This window comes from Eulemur rufifrons, chromosome 4 (genome assembly GCF_041146395.1).
Source record: "Eulemur rufifrons isolate Redbay chromosome 4, OSU_ERuf_1, whole genome shotgun sequence".
Taxonomy (NCBI): Eukaryota; Metazoa; Chordata; class Mammalia; order Primates; family Lemuridae; genus Eulemur; species Eulemur rufifrons.
The window spans coordinates 19480499-19501560 of NC_090986.1; the positions used below are offsets into that span (position 1 = coordinate 19480499).

The following is a 21062-nucleotide window of genomic DNA, read 5'->3' on the forward strand; positions in this document are numbered from 1 at the left end:
TGGCCAAACCACAGACTGCTCGATGGAGATTTGATGAACAACCATTGGCAACAAAGCCAGAGACCCCTCAGCCCTGCAGCTGATGGGATGGAATAATTTCACAGTGGGCTGAAGAATGTGTCCAAAGGAGAGCCTGGGTCCAAGTCAAAGGCTTAAGCAATGCCCAGTGATCCCATTTGGGGGAGAATTTGATCCAGTAGCTGGAGAGAGGGAGAGGGACACGTGAAGTAACAGGCTTCCAGCTTGCGATAGAAGAGTTACATCGTTAAGAATGAAAATGGAGGAAGAGGATTGGGTTTTGGAAACAAGATCATCCACCCCGTTTGGAACATCTTGAGTTTGAGATCCCTGTGGGGGTCATTCATTTTGGAGCCCTCTGGAAGGTCTGAGAAATAAACCTGGGCCTGTAGCTAAAGAAATTTGGGTATAGATTTGGCATCATGAATGGAAACCATGGCAAGGAGAAGAGGTTACACAGGAAGAAGACAGAAAGGGGAAGGTGATCACCGGTGGATGCCTGAGGGCCACAGACCCCTTGGGAGCAGTGAGGGCTGACCGGAAGAGGAAGGAGAGGGTGTGGGGAGAAAGGCTTCCCGAAGCTGGTGAGCACGGAGTGATGACTCCATGTTTGAATTAGAGGAGGAGGAGAGGAAATCAAGGCAGCTAAAAGGAAGCAAAGGCTGGAGGAGTCTACGGGCGGAAGAGAATGGAACAGGTTGGAGATGGCATACACAGACGCGACGGAGAGCCCAGGACAGGGCTGGGGAGCCTCATGGGTGCTCTCGCTCCTTTTCTTTTAGAGCAGCTTTAATTACCTGAAAGGTCTGGGCACTCTCAGCACTTCTATAGTGTGATTTACTCTGTATGCTCGGTTGGAACCGTAGAACAGACAGCGCCGTGGATGGATGGCCTGGTCTACGAGGCCAGGAACAACGCTTCTCCTCGCGCTGCCTTTTCCACCTCCTGGGTTTGCTTAATTAAATGTGTGCGTCCTCCCTGCCCTCCTCTGTTCCTCTGAAGATCCTTGATGAATCAGACATTGAGTCAACAGCCGGGAAGGCCCTCACTGCTGCAGGATTCTCAACTGCCGTTATCTGTGGGGTGTGTGTAAACCCTGGGGCCATCCTGATGTGGGTGGCGGCTGTGTCATTCCACTCTGAGCACCTCTCCTCTCACTTCTGCCTGGAAGCCTGGTGTGCGGACTTTTACTTGTTTTTTTTTTTTAATTCATCCCTTCAATGTAAGTTGGCCTCTAGCTATCCTGAACAGCTGGTTGGAAGATATTAGCCAGGTTGGTTGTTGAAAATCGTGTTTTAATTGTCTCTGGGAAATGCTTTTCTCCTTGGTGGGTAAATGAGCAGATATGCCCCGGCACAGTGGCTGGGCGTGTAGACTCAAACTGGACTAGCTGCGCTCACTGCGAGTTCACACCTTAGACCAGTTACTTAGCTTCTTTGTGCCTCAGTTTCCTTAGCTGTGAGATGAGGGTGATAATGGTACCTGCCTCAGGAGGTTGCTATGGGGATTAAATGGGTTAAAGCCTACACCGTGCTCAGCTCGTGTCTGGTACCTGGGCAGTACTCAGTACTCACTGCTATTACTGTTACTATGTTTCTCTCTGTTGTTTAAGCCCCTGATTAATCAACATTGTCTTGGTACATATTCCTGTAACCACAGGAAATATGAACATGTACCCAGACACTGTGCTGAGAGTGCCCTCAGCTTTGGCGCCCACCCCCAGCAGGTCTGGGAGGACCCCAGCCCCTCTTCTCCACGCCTGGCCCCCTCTCTGGCCACTCAGCCTACCCTCCTGTGTCATCCGCCCCACTGGCACCTGTAGGTGTGGGTCTCCTGCACTTTCTCTGTTATATTTTTCTCTTCCCAGGGGCTTTCCAGACAGCTTTTGGTCTGCTTCAGGCTAAAGGCTCTTGGAAGCAGAACCTTGATTTGGGGGCTAAGTTTTTTTTCATACAAGTGTCGGTTAGTACCCACCTATAGGATAGGATCCGTTTCATGTGCCAGGTACTAGAAGTGACCTCCATGCTGATCTGATGATGTTAAAATCACCCAAGTGTGGATGGAAAAGAATTAATATAAAATAAGACTCACTGAAAAGGATCAGAAATTGGTTCTGCTCTGTGTCTTTTGAAGTGTAAGTGCAATTGTTTGCAGGATGAGTGGGGTGATTTCAGAGTCTCCTTCCTGTGCTAACATTGTGACCCCATGAGAAGTTTGGGGGACGTCCGGGGAGGGGTACAAATAGGCGGCTGGAAAGGAAGCCATGGGTTGGTATTTGCTTCCAGAGTCGGGCACCTTCCGCTCAGGCTGTCACTGCTGACGCTGTGCGTTTCCGACCCCTTGCCTTTGCTGCAGGGAAGGCCGCTCAAACGCCCACATCAGAGGAGATTACCAAAGAATCGGCGACGTCATGCTGAAGAACATTCAGGGCATGAAGGTGAGCTGCTTGGGACTGGGCTGGAGCAAGTTCACTGGGGAGAACCACGCCGGGGCTGCCGGGGCGTTCGCTGTGCTCCCCGGTGTCACTGTCCACACCCAGCGCAAGGCAGCAGGGGTGGCCGTTGGGTAAACTGTTCCTCCAGCCTTTCTGGATAATTTTATTTTGAAGCGTAAAGGAAAACCCAATAACTTTGGGGAAAACACTTCTGGTAGTTTCTTTGTTTCAGAAGCTCTGCACTGTACCCCAAACAGGTATTTTCTGGGAATACATCATTCAGAAATTTTAAAAAGAACAAAAAGTATAGACATAACATTATTTGGTTAACTGAACGTTTTTAGTCCGTTGTTTTGGCTTCCTGTAAGCGTGACAGAAATACTGGATTCAGAGCTATGTAGGAAATTCAGTGAATTCTACCACTTTAAATCAGAGTACAAAGCAAATATATTTTTAACCATCCAGCAATATCCATGATGACATAAGAGTGACAGTATAACCACAGAAGTCAATAAATATTAAACCAGTACTCTCCCGCAGTTTTGAAATCTGCCCCATGTCTTATAGCTGAAATTTTTGTCTTTTTATTTTCATTTTGATTTATTATTAACAACTCCTTTAATTTTAGAAAGTTTTAGTTCACACAGCTTACTTTTTGAATACATCTGTATTTGCGTTTTAAAGCAGTCTCTCTGTATCTCAACTGCCCAGAGCCTAATAACCTTAAAACCTAATCACTGCCTGGAGCCAGAGGAGGCAGGTGCTTGTACGGAGCCTGTTCCAATCTGTCCATCCGTCCATCTGTCCGTCCCTCCGTGCAGCACTAACTGAGCAGCTCTACATGTGAGGCACTCATAGAATAAAAGTTACCGCTGGGGGGCCAGGCGCGGTGGCTCACGCCTATAATCCTAGCACTCTGGGAGGCCGAGGTGGGCGGATCGTTTGAGCTCAGGAGTTCGAGACCAGCCTGAGCAAGAGCGAGACCCCATCTCTACTAAAAATAGAAAGAAATTATATGGACAGCTAAAAATATATATAGAAAAAATTAGCCGGGCATGGTGGCGCATGCCTGTAGTCCCAGCTACTCGGGAGGCTGAGACAGGAGGATTGCTTGAGCTCAGGAGTTTGAGGTTGCTGTGAGCTAGACTGACGCCACGGCACTCACTCTATCCTGGGCAACAGAGTGAGACTCTGTCTCAAAAACAAACAAACAGAAGGATTGCTCGAGCCCAGGAGTTTGAGGTTGCTGTGAGCTAGGCTGATGCCACTGCACTCTAGCCTGGGCAACAGAGTGAGACTCTGTCTCAAAAAAAAAAAAAAGTTACCGCTGGGGTTTGAATGAATTCCTGTGAATCTGGCTGAGTTTAGAGCTGTCTTTCTCCTGAGAGGGATAGATCTCACGAGGCAGAGACCTGGGAGGATGGCGGTGTGGAGTGGCACAGAAAGGACAGGGTCAGGGGCCACTTGAGATTTCCTGTCAGTCTCTTTCTCTTAACGAAGATCAAGATATTATTTACCTGAGTTATTCACCCTTTCACTGTGTTCAAAAAGCAACATTCTGAGATTTCACATGATATCAGAGGTTGTGGAAGAGATCAAGATTGCAGAATGCTCTGCAAAAAGGAAAGCAAGAACTGTGCAAGATGTTCCACAACTGCGGTATTTTTAATGGCGTAAGCTACGGTTAATGCACAAAACTCAGATGGAACAATAACTGACTTCTTTTGTTTGTTTTTTCACCCTGGGTAAAGTGCCGTGGCCTCAAACTCTGGGCTCAAACTCCTGCCTCAGCTTCCCGAGTAGCAGGGACTACAGGTGCACGCCACCACACCTGGCTAATTTTTCTATTTTTAGTAAAGAGGGCATCTCACTGTTGCTCAGGCTGGTCTCAAACTCCTAAGCTCAAGTGATCCTCCCGCCTCGGCCTCCCAGGGTGCTAGGATTTTAGGTGTGAGCCTGAACTGACATCTTTTCAACTTTCCATGATAGTTTTAAAAATTAATGTATCTTATTTTTTAGAACAGTTTTAGGTTTACAGAAAAATTGAGCAGAAAGAGAGTCCCCACATTCTTCCCCCACCCCCATTCGCAGTTTCCCCTCTTATTAGCATTTTGCATTGGTGTGATACAGTTGCTAAAATCGATGAGCCAGTATTGATATGTTGTGATTAACCAAAGCCCATCGCTGACATGAGCTCATTCTTAGTGGTGTTTTCATACTACGGGGTGCTGACAAACGTGTAATGACGTGGATTCACCGTGACAGTGTCACACCGAACAGTCTCGCTGTCCTAACACGACTCTGTGCTCCACCTGTTCGGCCCCCCAGATCCTTGGCAACCACTGCTTTTCCCGTCTCCATAGTGTAGCCTTTTCCAGAATGTCATATAGTTAGAATCATACAGGATGTACCTTTTTAGACTGGTTGCTTTCAGTTTAGAAAAATGTCCTTTTCTCTCTCTTCTGTAGCACGATGTTGTTGCTATTGTCCCTTCCTGGTATTTTCCTCTCTTCTCACGCTCTGTGCTTTCTCTCTTGGCCCATCCTGCTTTCTCAGCTTCTCTCACCCTGTTCCCTTATCTGAGATCATGAGCCTGCCCAGGGGAGGGCCCCCTTCTAGGAGGCCTGGACTCTGCCACAGGCTTTGGGGACAGCAGCAGAGACCTGCCAGGCTCATTCCCACCCCACAGGGACCGTCCCCAGCATGCCGCTATTTACCGGCTCTCCTTTGTCCCCTTCTCGGGCTTGCGTGCCAGCTCCCCAGCACTGCTTTCCCGTGGAGAGCTGACGTTCCGCCCTCCTCTCCCTTAACCTAGCGAGGAAGACCTCCTAAAAATATACCTGATTTCTGCTCCTCGCAGTCTCTCCGCGGTCTGGTGAGCTGGCATTCTGCCTGCAGCCAGCTTCCTCGGCCTGCTGGCATCTCAGTATTGTGCCCGTGCCACGGGCATTTATAGCATGGAGCTCTGTGCAAGCAAAATAAAAATAGATGGAGAGGCTGAGAGCCATTGGCAGCCTTTTAGAGAAATTAGGTGAGTTGTTTTTTATTGTGGTAGTTGTTGGTTTTTAAGAATTTTTATAAAGCGTGAAGGGGAATGACAGAAGGTTCTAGAAATGTGGAAGCCCAGGTTAGCACTGTTGTCCAAAATGCATAGGGTGATCTCCGGCTTACAGTGTCTTTCCTGCCCACCCCTGGCCCGTGCACTTACCTGGGTGTCCAGGTGCTGAGCGGGACGTGCACCAGGGCCCCCGCCTGGTTGGCTGTTGCCAGACTCTGCACACAGGAGGGAGGGAACATGACCCAGGGGGCATGGCTGGGCCTTCGGTCCCCACCTGAGAGTCAGAGTGACCCAAATGATGATCTCCAGCCCATGCTGTGAACTTACACCTGCACACATCCACCTGCATGCACAAAAGCACCTGAAAATCAGTGCAAAGAAAAGGAGTTCCCGGCCTTTCATCTAACCCTCCCCTGCCATCCACTCGGGACCTTCACTCCTTCTTGAACCTTCCGTCCCCCCCTCTTGTTCCAACACTGGTAGCACTGCGCTTCTGGATATCAGTTTTCACTCAGTTTCTCTCTGCTGGACGGCCAGGCCTGCTTCCTGGTGGGTGCCCTGCCACCCTGAGACCCGGCCTCCCAACCAACTGTTGATGTCACGGCCAGAGTCGTCATTTGTACCATGCCAAACTGACTCTGCCCAAAACCCTGCTGGTTTCTCTGTGCTTTGGAGAATGCAGCCCAAACTCTAAACCTGAGGAAGAAACGCCTTCCCACCCTGGTCCTCGGGGATCTTTTCTGGACCCCTTCTCCCCACCGTCCACCTTCTCTGCATTCCAGCCCCCGTGCACTCAGGTGTCCTCTCAAGACCCCCACCTTGGCTGGGGTGCTGGCATCGCTTCATTTGCTCATTAGTACATACAGCAAGACATTTATTAGGCACCTGCCATGTACTCTAGGCCTCAAGGATGCAGCAACATTCTAACGCCCTCTCTCAAAATCAGATAAGGACTACACATATGATGGCATGGCACAGCTACACACATACATGCATACACACACAAGTGAGGGTGTATTTAACTGGTGCGGTCCAGTACCTCTGTGAGCTGTTCCAATGCCAGCCTCCTGGTGTTGATGTTATACTCTAGTCACATGGGCTGTCACCATTAGGAGAAGGGGATTAGGAGTGCACGGTCCTGCCCTATACGTTTCTTTGCAACTTCCTATGAATCTCTATTGCAAAATGGAAGGTCAGAAAATACACCCAGCAGGGGAAGCCATGTGATGTGGGCTCATCTGGACGGATGTAGCACTTTGTGCAGAAGCTCAGAGGAGCAGGGCGCAGGGCAGGCCCCGGAGCTGACCCTGAGGGAGGGGCCGTGGGCCCTGAGCAGGGCCGTCGAGTGCAGAGGCTCCAGGTGCGAGAGCCTGGCACATTCAAGTGCGAGGTGGCCAGTGGGTGGCCTGGGGTGAGAGTTGACGCTGGAGAGGTGGGAGGGATCCTGTCCTGAGCGCTGTCCATTCAGTGGCATGTTAGAAAGTTCCCTTTGGTGGCCTGTCTCACAGTAAAGTGGAGGGAGATGGAGACTCCATCCCAGTGCTGGACGATGCCAGGCTGAAACAGGGACAGTGACTGCAGGGAAGAGGAGACCAGGCTGATGTTTTTAGGAGAGGGAACTGGGAGCACTTGGGGAAGGGTTCAAAGACAGGCAGACCCTGGAACGTTCCCCAGGTTTTTCTGTCCTGAGAAGCTGGCTGGTGGTGGCACTGATCCTGAAGTTAGAGAATGAGGCGGTGGCCCCAGCGGAGGTGGGAGAGGTGGGCATGTGTTTGGACACATTGCGTTTCCAGCTCTTCCCAGTGTGGGAGGAAGTTTTGGTCCCCCCAAACTGGACCGCAGTCTGCACGGGAAGTCCAGGTTGGGCGCTGCCAGCACAGAGAGGGAGCCCACCCTGTGAGGTGGTCACCGAGGGAGCCTGCAAGACAACCACTGCTGTCACCACCCGGGGAGTCCCTGGCCCCTTCCCCTCGTCTGTCTGGAAGTGTCCTTCCCTTGGACCCTTCCCCTCCTACGTAGGGAACCAAGTCTCTGGTGCCCGGTCTGTCTGCACCCTCACCGTGGTGGAGCTGGCTGTGTCCGGCCTCATCCTGCCCCCAGACCTAGCCAAGTAGGCGGCCCACGGTAGGCACTTAGTTATCGTCCGAGCAAATGGGATGAGTGAAATAGAAATGTGTTTTTAAAACTAGTGCTTATTGAATGGCCCTGGTCGATTTGTGATCTTATGACATTTAGAAGAAAACCACAGGCCGGGCACGGTGGCTCACGCCTGTAATCCTAGCACTCTGGAAGGCCAAGGTGGGCGGATCATTTGAGCTCAGGAGTTCGAGACCAGCCTAAGCAAGAGCGAGACCCCCCCGTCTCTACTAAAAAAAAATAGAAACAAATTATCTGGACAACTAAAAATATATAGAAAAATTAGCTGGGCATGGTGGCGCATGCCTGTAGTCCCAGCTACTCGGGAGGCTGAGGCAGGAGGATTGCTTGAGCTCAGGAGTTTGAGGTTGCTGTGAGCTAGGCTGACGCCACGGCGCTCACTCTAGCCTGGGCAACAGAGCGAGACTGTCTCAAAAAAAAACAAGAAGAAGAAGAAAACCACAGCCCCCCACCCAAGGAATTCCTGTTCTTGTTTCCCCTCGATTTTGCCAGTCTGTTTTCAAAGAACATGTATTCCTCTGATGTTACATACATAGCTCAGAGATTTTATAGTCTGTATGTATTTTAAAGTGCTCAGTACCTTAATAGAGGTTTTTATTTCATCCTGAGAACTTAAATGAAATAATGAAGCAAATAGCGCGATATGCAAAACATGAAATTTAAGGAAATTAAGCGAGATGAAATAACGAGGCTTTGTTTCTGCAAGTCAGACGCACAGGTCAGCGGCGAACCGCCCCCTACACCTCCCTTCCCTGTCCCCCCCAGCACCTGGCAGCTCACCTGTGGCAGCACAGCGAGGCGCTGGAGGCGCTGGAGAACGGCATCAAGGGCTCCCGGCGGCTGGAGAGCTTGTGCAGGGACTTCGAGCTGCAGAAGGTGTGCTACCTGCCGCTCAACACCTTCCTGCTCCGCCCGCTGCACCGGCTCATGCACTACAAGCAGGTCCTGGAGCGGCTGTGCAAGCACCACCCGCCCAGCCACGCCGACTTCAGGGACTGCCGAGGTGAGCGCCCGGGGCCCGGGTCACCTGGTGTGTGTCTGGTCTGGGCGTCACTGGACTGAGCCCAGCTGGGGCATGGGGGTGGGGGTGTCTGCTGAGAGCGTGTCCCCAGGTGTTCATAACCTTGATCTGGTGCTTTCTGTTACATCTTGATCTTCCCACAAAGAAGGTGCTAATGATTGTTAAGACCCTCTTCTCCTTCCCCTTCTGCACGCATTTTCTCCTTTGGTCCTGGGTGGTGTAGTGCAGAGAACCTTGGAGAAGCTCCACTCATGGTCAGCCCCCTTCTGGGAGGCTGTCCTCTGCCTACATGGTTGAAACTCATCGCTCCCCACTTGGGTTGGCCATGGAAAACGGCGTGTAATAGATCCCCGTGCTCGCTGCTGCTGGGCGTTTGTACCGTGCCAGTCACTGTGATAGGCACTTCTCCTGTATTAACTCTTAATCTTCACCAGCCTGGGGCATGGGGAGCTGCTGTTACATCTGGGGACTACTGAGACCAGAGAGGGTAAGGCCTGCCCAGAGTCACAAGCTGGGAAGAAAATGATCTGGAACCTAAACCTAGAACCCATGGTGGCGGCCATCCTACCCTGCTGTCTCATGGTGGTGTCACCCACTCTCACCTGCTCAGCCCCTGGCCGGGTACTGTGCCAGCCATCCTACCAGTGCTCACACCTTTACTTCTTCAACAGCTCCATTAGATCAGTGGCATTATCCCATTTTACAGATAAGGAAACTGAGGCTCAGAGTAGTGGAAGGGACTTGTGGGCATCAGTTAGTAAAAAGTCAGAGCTGGCATTCCAGACCACGCTTTTCCTACTGGGCCACACATCCTCTTTTTGAACCAAAGTCATCTGTCTCATGTTATCTGTTATCCGTCTACACTGCCTGGCCAGCCCGTAAGGCCCTTGAGGGCCAGGGCTGCACACAGAGCAGCCCTCTGTAGGTGGCTCCTGAGCAGACGGCACAGATCTGCACGCCCACTGGCAGGTCAAGGCCTTGATCTCTGGCCTGAAGTGTCAGAAACACCTCCCAACTCTTCAGCACCTGGACCATCTTTTTAAAATCCATCTCCTTCTTACTCCCTCGCTTAAAAGCTGGGTGACACCCGAACGCCTGAGGGTAAAATCTAAATTGTTTATGATTAGGCGCGTCTGGTCTCTCATGTACCAGCTACGCGTTGAGCACCTGTGCCAGGTGTATGAGCGAGAAGGGAACGATGCGACCCACAGGCTGGTACCTGGGTAGGGACGGACACTGCGTTGGGGCTGTGACAGAGAGGTGTCAGCCGGAGCACTAGACTCAGCCTTGCGCTAGGAGGGGGAGCTCTCTGAGGGAAAGGATGTTTAAGTTTAAGCTAAAATTTACATAAGGGTTTTCCTGGGTATGGAGAATAGTTAGGAACAGCACATACACAGATCCAAAGGGTACAGAGACTGCGGAACATTCCAGAAGTAGAAGGAAATTCTGTGTGGCTACCATGTGGAACGCAAAGGAGAGTGGCAAGATGAGGCTGGCATAGTAAGCAGGGACCGGATCCCACAGGGTCTTATAAGCCCCACGAGGCCTTAACCTAAGAGCAAAGGCAAAATAGGAAGTGTTTTAAGGAGAGGAATGGTGATACCAGGTTTATTCTAGAAAAGTCTGTGTTAATATGTAGGATATATAAAGGACTCCTACAAATTAGTTTTTATAAAGACAACCCAATACATAGGAGGCTTGGCAACGTAACTAAGACATTGGCAATTCCTGGAAGGGGAAGACGCATGCCTCGCGACGCGGTTTGCTGTAGACCATCAGTCTTTCAGACCAACCGTGCTGCCTCTGGCCTCCTCGCGGCCGTACATTCCATTCCTCCTGCTGGGAGTCAGTGCCACCACCTCCTCGGCCTTTCCTGGCAAAATCCTTCTCCTCCTTTAAGCCTCAGCTTTTGCCAGACCCTTGAGGTTGAGCTGACCTCGTCCACCTTGTCCTATTGTACTGGCGTTGCCAGTCGGCCCCGCCTGGAGGAAATGACCCAGGGCCCCTCCCAGCTCTGAGGACTCCACAGATGTGTTACTCACGGGGGTGAGAAAATGTGTGGTTTTGCATGTGCTGTCCTTGGCACTCTTGCCCGGTTTTCATTCTACTATTTTTCTAAACAGTCCCCAATGGAAAATAGTCTATCCTTGATAATTAAATGGAAAAAAGTGTTTGCTGCTTAAAACATAAGGTGGCATCCCTGCAGAAACGTTGGGAACACAAGGTGTGTCTGAGCATACATTTCCTGAACTAGGGGGGTGCTGAGCGCCAAGAGCCGCTCCCAGCATGCCCTGCCCATGAACGCCTAGGGACTAGGGTTCCATCTTTTTCCCCCCAGAGCCTCCTCTCCCACCCCACTGAGCACTGTGCCCAGTAAATGTTTATTGCACCAAATTGGTTGGTAATGTCTAAAGACTGGGCAAACCCTTAGGTTTGTCACTGTGATTGAAACCAAGCATTCTGCGACGAGCCAGGGAGAATTTTATTCGCATCCTCAAGGAGAAAAAGCAAGAAAACCAAATGTTCCCCTTCCAAAGCTGAAATGCTGGGGGGAAAGAGGTATTTAGTTCTGAAGACTGAAGTTCTATCAGTATTTCTTGCTTTTCTTGACAAAACTCCCCCGATGCTGAGCTACTGTGCATTTGCATGCCACCCAAACTTTCATAAATTGGGTATTAGCTTCTTTCATATATTGGATGACCACCAGTACAGGGGGAGATGTGCTTATATTAAAAAATAAAGTTGAATTTTATAGTTAATCCTTACAACCATCTTGGTAAACACAAGGAAGAAGTGGGGTACATTGGGATGGTAGTTACCTAAAAGTGTCACAGTATCAATTAGACCCTCTCTCAAAAAGATGTTGACTTTGCCCCAGATTTTTCTGTGGCCTCCTTGTGTTCACTGTGCCTTGTTCTTTCTAGGTAATGGAAGGGAAACGAAAAACCTCTACCCTGGGACAAAATTCAAGGCACACTTACTCTCCCGTGTCTTGCCCCTCTGAGCCAACAAGTCCTAATTGCAGGACAGCCGTATGCGACATAGCCATGAAGGGGTGATTTACATTTTCAAGATGCTTTAGGGAAACTAAAATAAAGCAAATAAATACATAAAGTAAATCCGTCCATTTTTATTATAGAGAAATAGCACTGCTCTCCCTCCAGGAGGGGGCATCTCCCCATGGCGTTGGGCTGGAAGCCGCTGGGGACAGACCCTCGCCGGCCATTAATGCTGCGGCCTTTGCATGTCTGTTTCCTTCCCAGCGGCGCTGGCAGAGATCACTGAAATGGTGGCACAGCTCCACGGCACGATGATCAAGATGGAGAATTTCCAGAAGCTGCACGAACTCAAGAAGGATTTGATTGGCATCGACAGCCTGGTGATTCCAGGGAGGGTAAGCAGCAGTGGGGTCAGCCCGCATCCGAGGGGAAGACGGGAAGGAGACGTTTAAGGGGCTTAAATATGAGCCTTTTGAACACGGACCCTCCTGAGGTAAAACGCCCTCCTCCTCCTGCAGTGGTTTCCTTCTACCTGGGAGGTGACTGGGAAAACACGAGTGTTGCTCGGAATCATTGTGTTGGGAGAAGATACAGCGATCCTCTGACCTCATGTTCTGCATTTTCTACTTGGGGGTTGATTTGCTTATTTACTTTCCCTCTACCATACTCCAGAGAGGATTTCATTTTTTAAAATCTAGGTAAATGAAAATGGAAGATAAAGGGGAAAAAAAAAAGAATTGGGTAAAATAGTGATATAAAGCCAGAAAGAGTTAGTACATGAAAGTATGCTAGAAATTCCCATGCAAGTATGAAAAGTATTTTATTTTTTATTTATTTTTTTGAGACAGAGTCTTGCTCTGTCTCCTGGGCTAGAATGCAGTGGCATCATCATAGCTCACTGCAACCTCAATCTCCTGGGCTCAAGTGATCCTCCTGCCTCAGCCTCCGGGTAGCAGGGACTACAGGCACATGCCACTATACCCGGTTAATTTTTCTATTTTTTTGCAGAGACAGGATCTCACTGTGTTGCCCAGGCTGTTCTCAAACTCCAGACCTCAAGCAATCCTCCCACCTTGGCCTCCCAAAGTGCTGGGATTACAGGTGTGAGCCACTGTGCCCAGCCAAAAAGTTTTTTTTAAAGATACAATGTTAGACGGAAAACAATTCTGGGAGAGATGTGAGTTCACTTAGCTCTTAACCTTCACCTCTCCAGCCCCGCCTTACGACGCAGATCACTCCCAATGAGCAGGGCTTCTGTTACACACGCCCCGGCCAGGCCAGTCCAACACGGAACACACGTAAAAGGCCTTTTTCAGATTCCCTTCCTAGGAAGCAGTCATTGCCGAGGAATCAGATACTCAGTTGCTAAGTCTTACCAGATCTCTCTATGGTATCTTTACCCTGCTAGTCCCCCCATTTCGAGTCCCACACTACACAGGTCCAGGGGGACTGTAGCCACGCTGACCTGCCACGGGCCAGCCTCACCTGCAGGCAGGTGTCCTGCGTGCCAGGGCCTGGGGTTTGATCCCACAGGTAGCTGCCTGGGAAACGTTAAATCCGTGTAACTCCGGGTACTCGAGGGAAGCTCCTTGTGTATATTTCTGTCAGGGGGTCTAAATACAGAACTCGCTGGAAACCAGGCTGTTAGAGGTCGTCAGAAGAGTTACTGGGAAGGGCTGGGTAGAAATTCAAGCTGGGATTTGCCTCAGCTGTGCTGGTGACAAGATCCGGCCAGGCCTGGCACCTCCCAGCCTCATCTGCCCTTCCGTGAGGAGTCCTTAGAAACACCCTATGGAATTGGTATAATTTTTTCCTCACTTTGAACATCATAAAATATTTAACATATCATGCTACATGGTGAACAGAGCATTTGTAAAGAATTTGTTATTTTGAGTAGATACCTTCCACGTGCAAGGACGAGAGAGAGTTCCTTAGACGCATCTGCCTGTTACCGGTTTTTAAGAAGCAGAGTTTTAAATTGTGGGGCAGGACTCGTGGCTTCTCCGTCTTCCAGGGTCCCTCGTGCCACTTTTTATACAGCTGCTTCTTTGAGAACTGGGTGGGGACCTTGTCATCTTCCTCACAGCGGGGAGTCCCATGGAGCTTGAGGATTATGTGACAGTCCTCGTCCTCAAAGAGGCCCCGGCAGGCTCTTCAACCTGAGCCTCAGTTTCCCCTCTAGTAGGTGGAGCTGCCAGCTTCCTGGGACGGGCGAGGTGATGCCCAGAGATCTTAGCGCAGTGCCTGGGGTGCAGCAAGCAGGCAGTTCACTGGAACTGAGCACGGTGACTGGGCCGTGCGGGGACCGGTGAGAGGAAGGCAGGTCTCGGCGACACTCTGGCTTGTCTCCTGCAGGAGTTCATCCGCCTGGGCAGCCTGGGCAAGCTCTCTGGGAAAGGGCTCCAGCAGCGCATGTTCTTCCTGGTAAGTGGCGAGTGCTGCCGGTCCTGCCGGACCTGTGTCACCCTGGGCGAGCAGGGTGCCCAGGCTGCCCGAGTGGGGGGACCTGGGGGAAGGGGGCAGTCCGAGGTGCCAAGACTGGACTTGCTGAGGGCAAGGCCTGGTAATGAAAGACGCGAAAAACCTACTGACGGCACCTGCTGGTTTCACCTCTGCTGCGCTTTTCCTGGTTCTAGTTCAACGACGTCTTGCTGTACACCAGCAGGGGGCTGACAGCCTCGAATCAGTTTAAAGTCCACGGGCAGCTCCCGCTCTACGGCATGACGGTGAGTGCGCCGTGAGGGCACAGCGTGGGGCCTTTCCCCCAGGCAGGCTGCAGGGGAGGCTTGACAGGCGCCATCTCCCGCGCATGGGCTGCATGTGCCTTGTAGAATCAACCCAGGCGGAAATGGATGTGGTGTGAACTTGCCCCTCACTGCCCTGGGCCTGGCCCCGGGGCCCTGACAGTCCTCACAGCGCCGGAATGACGGCACCTACTCAACGGGGCTGGACCAGCCAGCCACCTGTGGACCCCCCCCCCCCCCCCGAGATGGGCCGGGGTGGGCTCCCGGTCGTCTCTAAGCCCTGGGCAGCAGGTTTGGACACGGCCTGGGTTTCTGCCAACGCTGTCCTGGGGCTGGAGAGCGGGAAGGTTGTGGCCCCTCTTGCCTTTCTGCTGCTGGTTTTCTGAGTGGGAGCCCTGAGCAGTGGCACCATTCCTCTTCACGCCCCTGGTCACACCAGTGCAGGAAGCTTGGAAACGCCTGGCCTGCGACCCCACGGTGACATTGCAAACTCTTGCCCCACAGATCGAGGAGAGCGAAGATGAGTGGGGGCTGCCCCACTGCCTCACCCTGCGGGGCCAGCGGCAGTCCGTCATCGTGGCCGCCAGGTAAGTCGGTGACCCGCCCTTTTCCCCCTGCCCTTTGATGGGCTGTGGTCTGAACGCTGACACCTTCTGTCTCCAGTTCTCGGTCTGAGATGGACAAGTGGGTGGAGGACATCCAGATGGCCATTGAGTTGGCGGAGAAGAGCAGCGGCCCCTCCCCCGAGTTCCTGGCCAGCAGCCCCCCAGACAACAGTAAGTGCGGCCACGGGGCTGGCAGAGGGTCTGGTTAACAGGGAGGGCGTCACTGCGTTTAAGACCATCTGTCGGGAGGATGCATGTCAATGGTCTACATTTGTGTTTAAAGCTGAAAATCAAGGAGCTTCCTATTTGTAAAAGTAAAACCCTGGAAACAGTATTTGGGAGCAGGGAAGCCAGCTTTTCCGGGCCGGCATGGGCCTTTACCACGCAGTGTCCCCGGAGAGGTCATGAGGTCATCCGGGTAGACCGAGGGCCGCAGACCAAGCTCCCGGGTGTGGAAGGGGCTCCCTAGCCGGGGCCCATAAGATACAACCCTTGAGTTTGGGGGCCTCAATAGCTTCCTGCTTGGTGCGTGCCAGGGGTGTGACCACTGTGAGCCCTCCCCAACCTTCCTGCGCACCTCGGAGGGTATCAGAAGGCTCCTTTTCTTGGGAGGAAAGATCAGAAGTGCTGCCTTTTGCCCATGTCCTGCAGAGTCCCCTGATGAAGCCACAGCAGCTGACCAGGAGTCGGAGGACGACCTGAGTGCCTCACGCACCTCGCTGGAGCGCCAGACCCCTCACCGCGGCAACACCATGGTGCACGTGTGCTGGCACCGCAACACCAGCGTCTCCATGGTGGACTTCAGCATCGCCGTGGAGGTACTGGGGGCGGGGGTGCCGCGTGGCCCCAAGGAAACCTCTTGACCCTGCCTCGTGCTGGCCCAGTGGCTCAGGGGGGCCAGCTTCTGCGCCTGCCTGTTCCAGCCCCGCCCGGCAGGAAGGGACCAAAGCCCCGGGCTTCCCTCTGAGTACAAACGGCTGTCCCTGCAGGCAGAGCTGAGCGGGTGTTGTCCTTCCAGGTTGTGGTAAAATATCTGTAACGTAAACTTTGCCAATTTAACCCCTTTTAAGTGAACACTTCAGCGGTATTAATTACCTTAACGGGGTTGGGCACCCCTCCCACCCTCCATTTCCCACCTCTTCTGAGTCTCCCTTGCTGATGTCACTTTGACTGAGGGACTGAGTGGGCCACCAGTTTGTTAGAAGCATGGACAGAGGTGCTCATGCTGCAAGGCGGGCTGCCAGCGCTGTCACAAGAATGCTCCAGGACCGGCCCCCAGCATGTCCTGCCCTGCAGCAGGCCTCGGTGACCGTGACCACAGTCAGTGGAGGACACACAGAGGAGGGCGGGCTGCGGCTTGCCCCGGGCCCACTAGAGGGCAGGCGGGAGCTGCTCGCTTACTGGCCCAAGGCAAAGGCCCACAACCTGGATGCCTGAAAACAACAGAAACTGATTCTCTCTGTCCTGGAGGCCATTTGTCCAAAATCGGGCACGGGCAGGGCTGCACTCCCTCTGAAACCAGCAAAGGAGGGTCTTTCTCCTGTCTGCTGGCAGTGCTTGCTGTTCTTTGGCGTGTGGACACATCACTCACTCCTGCCTCTGTTGTCAAGGCGGTGCCCCTGCGTTTCTTCTCAAAGGGCACCACTCCCACTGGATTTAGGGCCCACTCCACTGTGACCTCATCTTTACTAATTTTATCTACTATGACCCTGTTTCCAAATAAGGTACATTCTGAGGTTAGGACTTCAGTGTATCTTTTGGGGGGACACAGTACAACCTCTACCAAGTGACAAGCAAGCAACTCAGGCTCGTACAGTCGACCAAGGTTTCTCCACAGCAGGGGCCACATTCTCCAGTGGGGGGCGTCTCAATTGCAGGGAGCCTATTCTGAAGACCCCACCCAGCCTCAGCCCCGGACCGGTGCAGGAGAGCCCAGCCCACCTGGCCCTGTCCCCATCTGTGCTTCTTACAGGCCTCCTTGTCTTTCAGAATCAGTTGTCTGGGAATCTGCTGAGGAAATTCAAAAACAGCAACGGGTGGCAGAAGCTGTGGGTGGTGTTCACAAACTTCTGCCTGTTCTTCTACAAGTCACATCAGGTGAGTGCTCCACACAGCACCTCCCTTCTCTCGGGGGGCACTGCCGAGCCCCCTGGCCCAGCATGGAGAAGCCAGGTGTCCCATGGGGAAGGCCATGGCCACCAGGGGCCCTCAACTCCAAATGAAGGCTGACGTCGGCCATTTGCTGAAGGTCACTGATGCAGCTTGTGTCCTGGTGGGGACTCACTAGCAGGACCACCTGCCCCAGTGCACTCCCTTCCAGGCCTGCAGCCGAGGGTGGAGCTGCCTGGGCTCCCAGAGTCCCTGCTGGGGCAGGGGGCGCCGGGCCTGCCTCCCACAGCCACTCCCTTCCCCGTTCCAGGACAATCATCCCCTCGCCAGCCTGCCTCTGCTCGGGTATTCGCTCACCATCCCCTCGGAGTCCGAGAACATCCACAAAGACTACGTGTTCAAGCTGCACTTCAAGTCCCATGTGTACTACTTCAGGGCGGAAAGTGAATACACGTTTGAAAGGTACGTGTCCCCTTTCCTACACACAGGGCCCGGTAAAGGAGGACATTCCTCTCCCACATGCCAGCAGGTAAGGGAGGCTCCTGCTGTTGGCCTGGCCAGCCCCTCCCTCCCAGAGTGGCAGTGGAAAGGATGGAGACCTGTGTGAGTCTGTCCTCTAGCAGCAAGTAGGGTCATGATGTCCCTGGGGGTAGTGACGGTCCCTACCCTGGACAGTGTTACCTGATGCCCAGACAGCTCTCACTGGTGTGTCGTACCACAAAGTGGAGCTTCAGCGTGTGCGCAGAACCGGACAGGGCTTTCCCCGACCTACGTAGACCCGGAAAAAGCATTTCAAAGGGAAGAACCTCAGGTTTTTCAGTCTGTGGCTTCTGTAGCTACCAAGTCATAATATTCCTGATTGGGCTATGGCCAGAAGGCTGTTTCAGGTCAAAGGACCATACAAGGAAGGGGAAAAAAATCTTAGTTCTTGTTAGGGCTACCTTATTGGTGAAACTACCACATAGGGCAGTGAGAACCAAGGGGCAGGGCCTTCGTTCAGCTAAGGAATGAAAGTGAGGAGCCAGGCTGCTGGCGCTTTCTGAAATTCACAGTTCAAGTAGAAAGTCTGGGTGGGCCTCCCCTGGCAGACCGGTCCCCCACGTGGGGAGAAACTCCCCTCCCCAAGCTATGCTGTTTGACAGGACCCTAACTTGATACTGAACTCCACAAGGATTTCCAAATTGATGGGCCAATTATGAACCGTGCACAATCCCTAGTAAATTCCACACGAACAGCAGAGTGGTTTAAAACTCCCATGACATCCAAAAACAGCAATGCCTAAGCAACACTGCTTGAATAATGAGCCTAGAGGATAGTCATTCTCAAATTTGGCGATGGACTGGAAAACCGAGAGTTGGGGGACTGAGTGGGATCTTATCGCAGACTTGCAGTGCTAAGATCCTAAAGGGCCTGGAGGAAGACACTTCCAAACGTAAGCATTCCCCATAAGGGCAGGAAGCTGGCCATGCCCTACGTGTGCTCAGCACTACTTACCTGTTGGACCAGCTAATCCAGGGCATTGGGGGAGGCCGCCCTGCATACTGGAGTATGTTCGTGGCCTCCACCCAGTAGCACCTCCTCAGTTGTGACTACCAAAAATGTCTAGACTACCGAATGTCCCTCGGGGCAACATCCGTCCTAGTTGCTATACAGTGCTAGCACTGCTATACAGCAAATACCTACGCATGAAAGGGAGCTCTTGCTCAGCAGGATGGGATACACACCACGTTCACTGCAATGTCCCGATGACAAAGATGAGGCGTTCTCTCAAACAGCCCTAAGTGCTCACAATGGAGTAGATGGCATCACCTGGGCAAGGGACATGCGTCTCGGGTACTTCCAGCTCCCTACAAAACAGTGCTCAGGCCCGTGGTTCCCAAATGGTGTTCCTCAGGAACCCTCTGCTCGGGTGCTAGGAGTTCATTTCCAAACTCTCCTGCGGGCATGGCAGGTTACAAACCAGGTGGTATCACGGCATGCTGTGTGGTTGTAGGTGGTGATGGCCAAAGTGTCATGAAGCTGTCCAAACAAGAAAAAAAGAGTCAGGCTTATAAAACAGGGCCCAAGCGAATTATTTCACTTCTGTTTCAGGTGGATGGAGGTGATCCGAAGTGCCACCAGCTCAGCCTCACAGGCCCACGTTTTGAGCCACAAAGAATCCCACGTGTACTGACGGCCAGACGCGTTCGGTCGGGTCTGCAGTGGCCGCTTTCCTGGAAGACATTTACTTTCTTCTGTATTAATGAAGCCTAGTAAAATTAACACCTGTCTGAAAAACAGCCTGGTTTTACTGCAGCTCTCATCTGTCTCCACAGGAGCGTTTTTTAACCTTGTCCTCTCAGCTGTTGATTTCTCATCTGAACGGAACAGTGATCCCAGCTCCAGGCCCGGGTGGCGTTTCGTCTGTCATTCTCTGGGGGGACTGTTATTTAGCTTGTGACAGTATTAAAACATTGTCATTAAGAGAGTGCCAAATGACATTTCTTCCTCCACACTGCATCTCGAAAGCAGTACAGACACGTCCGTTCAACCGTAAGACAGGGCAAGTGCTCTTCTTTTTCTTAAAGAAACTTTTATTATTTTCATCTACAGGCTGCTGCATTAAAAAAAAAGATTTTCCAGTGTTTGCGAGGTACGTGGCACAGTCTTAAGTAAATGAGATCATTTTCAGATTTTGGGGTTTTTTTTTTTTTTTCTTCCAATCTTTATACTTTTTATAATAATAGGCAGTTAGTGGGACTCACTTCTTTGATTAATAAGCAATTTGCAGCACACTACATTCCCCTTAGGGGTGTCACGCTCCAATGAAAACACTTGTTATCGACCTCCTCCTTGGCACAAGTTGACCAAATCCTTTCAAGTGATTACTATTCACAAACTGTAGCGGGGTTGTCTTCTGTTACGAGAAGCAGAAACGCAGTACAATATCTGGACTGTCGCTGTACTGTGAGTGGTGTGTACAATGGGAAGATACTAAGCTGTGGTGTTTTGCTGTCCGTGTCACAAGCATGAAAACCTGTACGTCATTAATCAGGGCCATTTGTGATGTTTCCGTGAGCGTCGTGGCTGCAGAGGCACGATGAAGTGACGGTACGTAGTCCCCTGGTACTCCTGTATCCTCCTGCAACTGTGGTTGAAACTGCACATCCTCTAGTAGTATATATTGTGCCTGTCCTCAAAAGCAGCATTTACCTTTTTTTACTCATTCCCCCCGGGCATGGGGTCACAACAGTATGACACTGCACCTCCCTGACAGTCGGACTCCACAGGGAACATGGTTTCCAACCACTTGGGCCCACGACTCGAAAGGCGTTTGCCTGTTCTCTGGTGACGGGTGGCTGCTATTCCCTTAGCATTCGTAAGCCCTTCCCAGTGCAAGTGCAGAACGATCTGGAGGCCGACTCCACACCGTGCTCTTCCGTGCCCTGAAGCACCGCGGGGAAGGCTACTTACCCAGGACACGGGAAGACGCCGGCTCTGCAGAGCTGGGACTGGTGTGCGTGGAAACGGGGACTTACCAACGGACAAGTAGCCTGACACGTGTTAATCATTTGCCTTACAATATGTACCAGACGGTTTGAAGTACTAACAAAAGGGAATAAAAATACCTCACGCCACAATCCAGCATATTGAAGTTCTAAGGCAAAACCACCAACCTTGTCTCTCGTCTTTATTTTCGCCCGGTGTGTGTGGCAGGGCGGGAAGGACAGGGACTCGCTCGCTGAGACAGACAATACGGGGGAAGAGAACATTCTACGGGAGGAGCCAGTGGCAGCTCTGACAGACCGGGAGTAAGTCCCTGGGCCACGGGAGGGGAGCGGAGGTGCGGGGAGGGCCCAGCCCAGCAGTCCTGTGTGCACAGCAGCCCAGACGGGAGAGCAGCACACCAGGAAGATGGTCCCTCCAGTAGTCCCGTC

At 52.0% G+C, this 21062-nt stretch overlaps 1 protein-coding gene across 2 annotated transcripts in view; it reads left to right on the plus strand.

Moving 5' to 3' along the window:
- The window catches only part of FARP1 (FERM, ARH/RhoGEF and pleckstrin domain protein 1), a 262046-nt gene extending 241242 nt beyond the window's left edge, over window positions 1–20804 (plus strand). For both annotated transcript variants that reach the window (XM_069467589.1, XM_069467590.1), the window contains exons 17-27: window positions 2374–2455; window positions 8433–8670; window positions 11952–12082; window positions 14043–14111; window positions 14324–14413; window positions 14936–15018; window positions 15095–15207; window positions 15688–15854; window positions 17026–17133; window positions 17456–17607; window positions 19237–20804. In XM_069467589.1, coding sequence (XP_069323690.1) covers window positions 2374–2455; window positions 8433–8670; window positions 11952–12082; window positions 14043–14111; window positions 14324–14413; window positions 14936–15018; window positions 15095–15207; window positions 15688–15854; window positions 17026–17133; window positions 17456–17607; window positions 19237–19318 — 1315 coding nt within the window. In that variant the 3' untranslated portion in view covers window positions 19319–20804. The remainder of the gene's footprint in view (window positions 1–2373; window positions 2456–8432; window positions 8671–11951; window positions 12083–14042; window positions 14112–14323; window positions 14414–14935; window positions 15019–15094; window positions 15208–15687; window positions 15855–17025; window positions 17134–17455; window positions 17608–19236) is intronic.
- The last annotated feature ends 258 nt before the right edge of the window (window positions 20805–21062 follow it).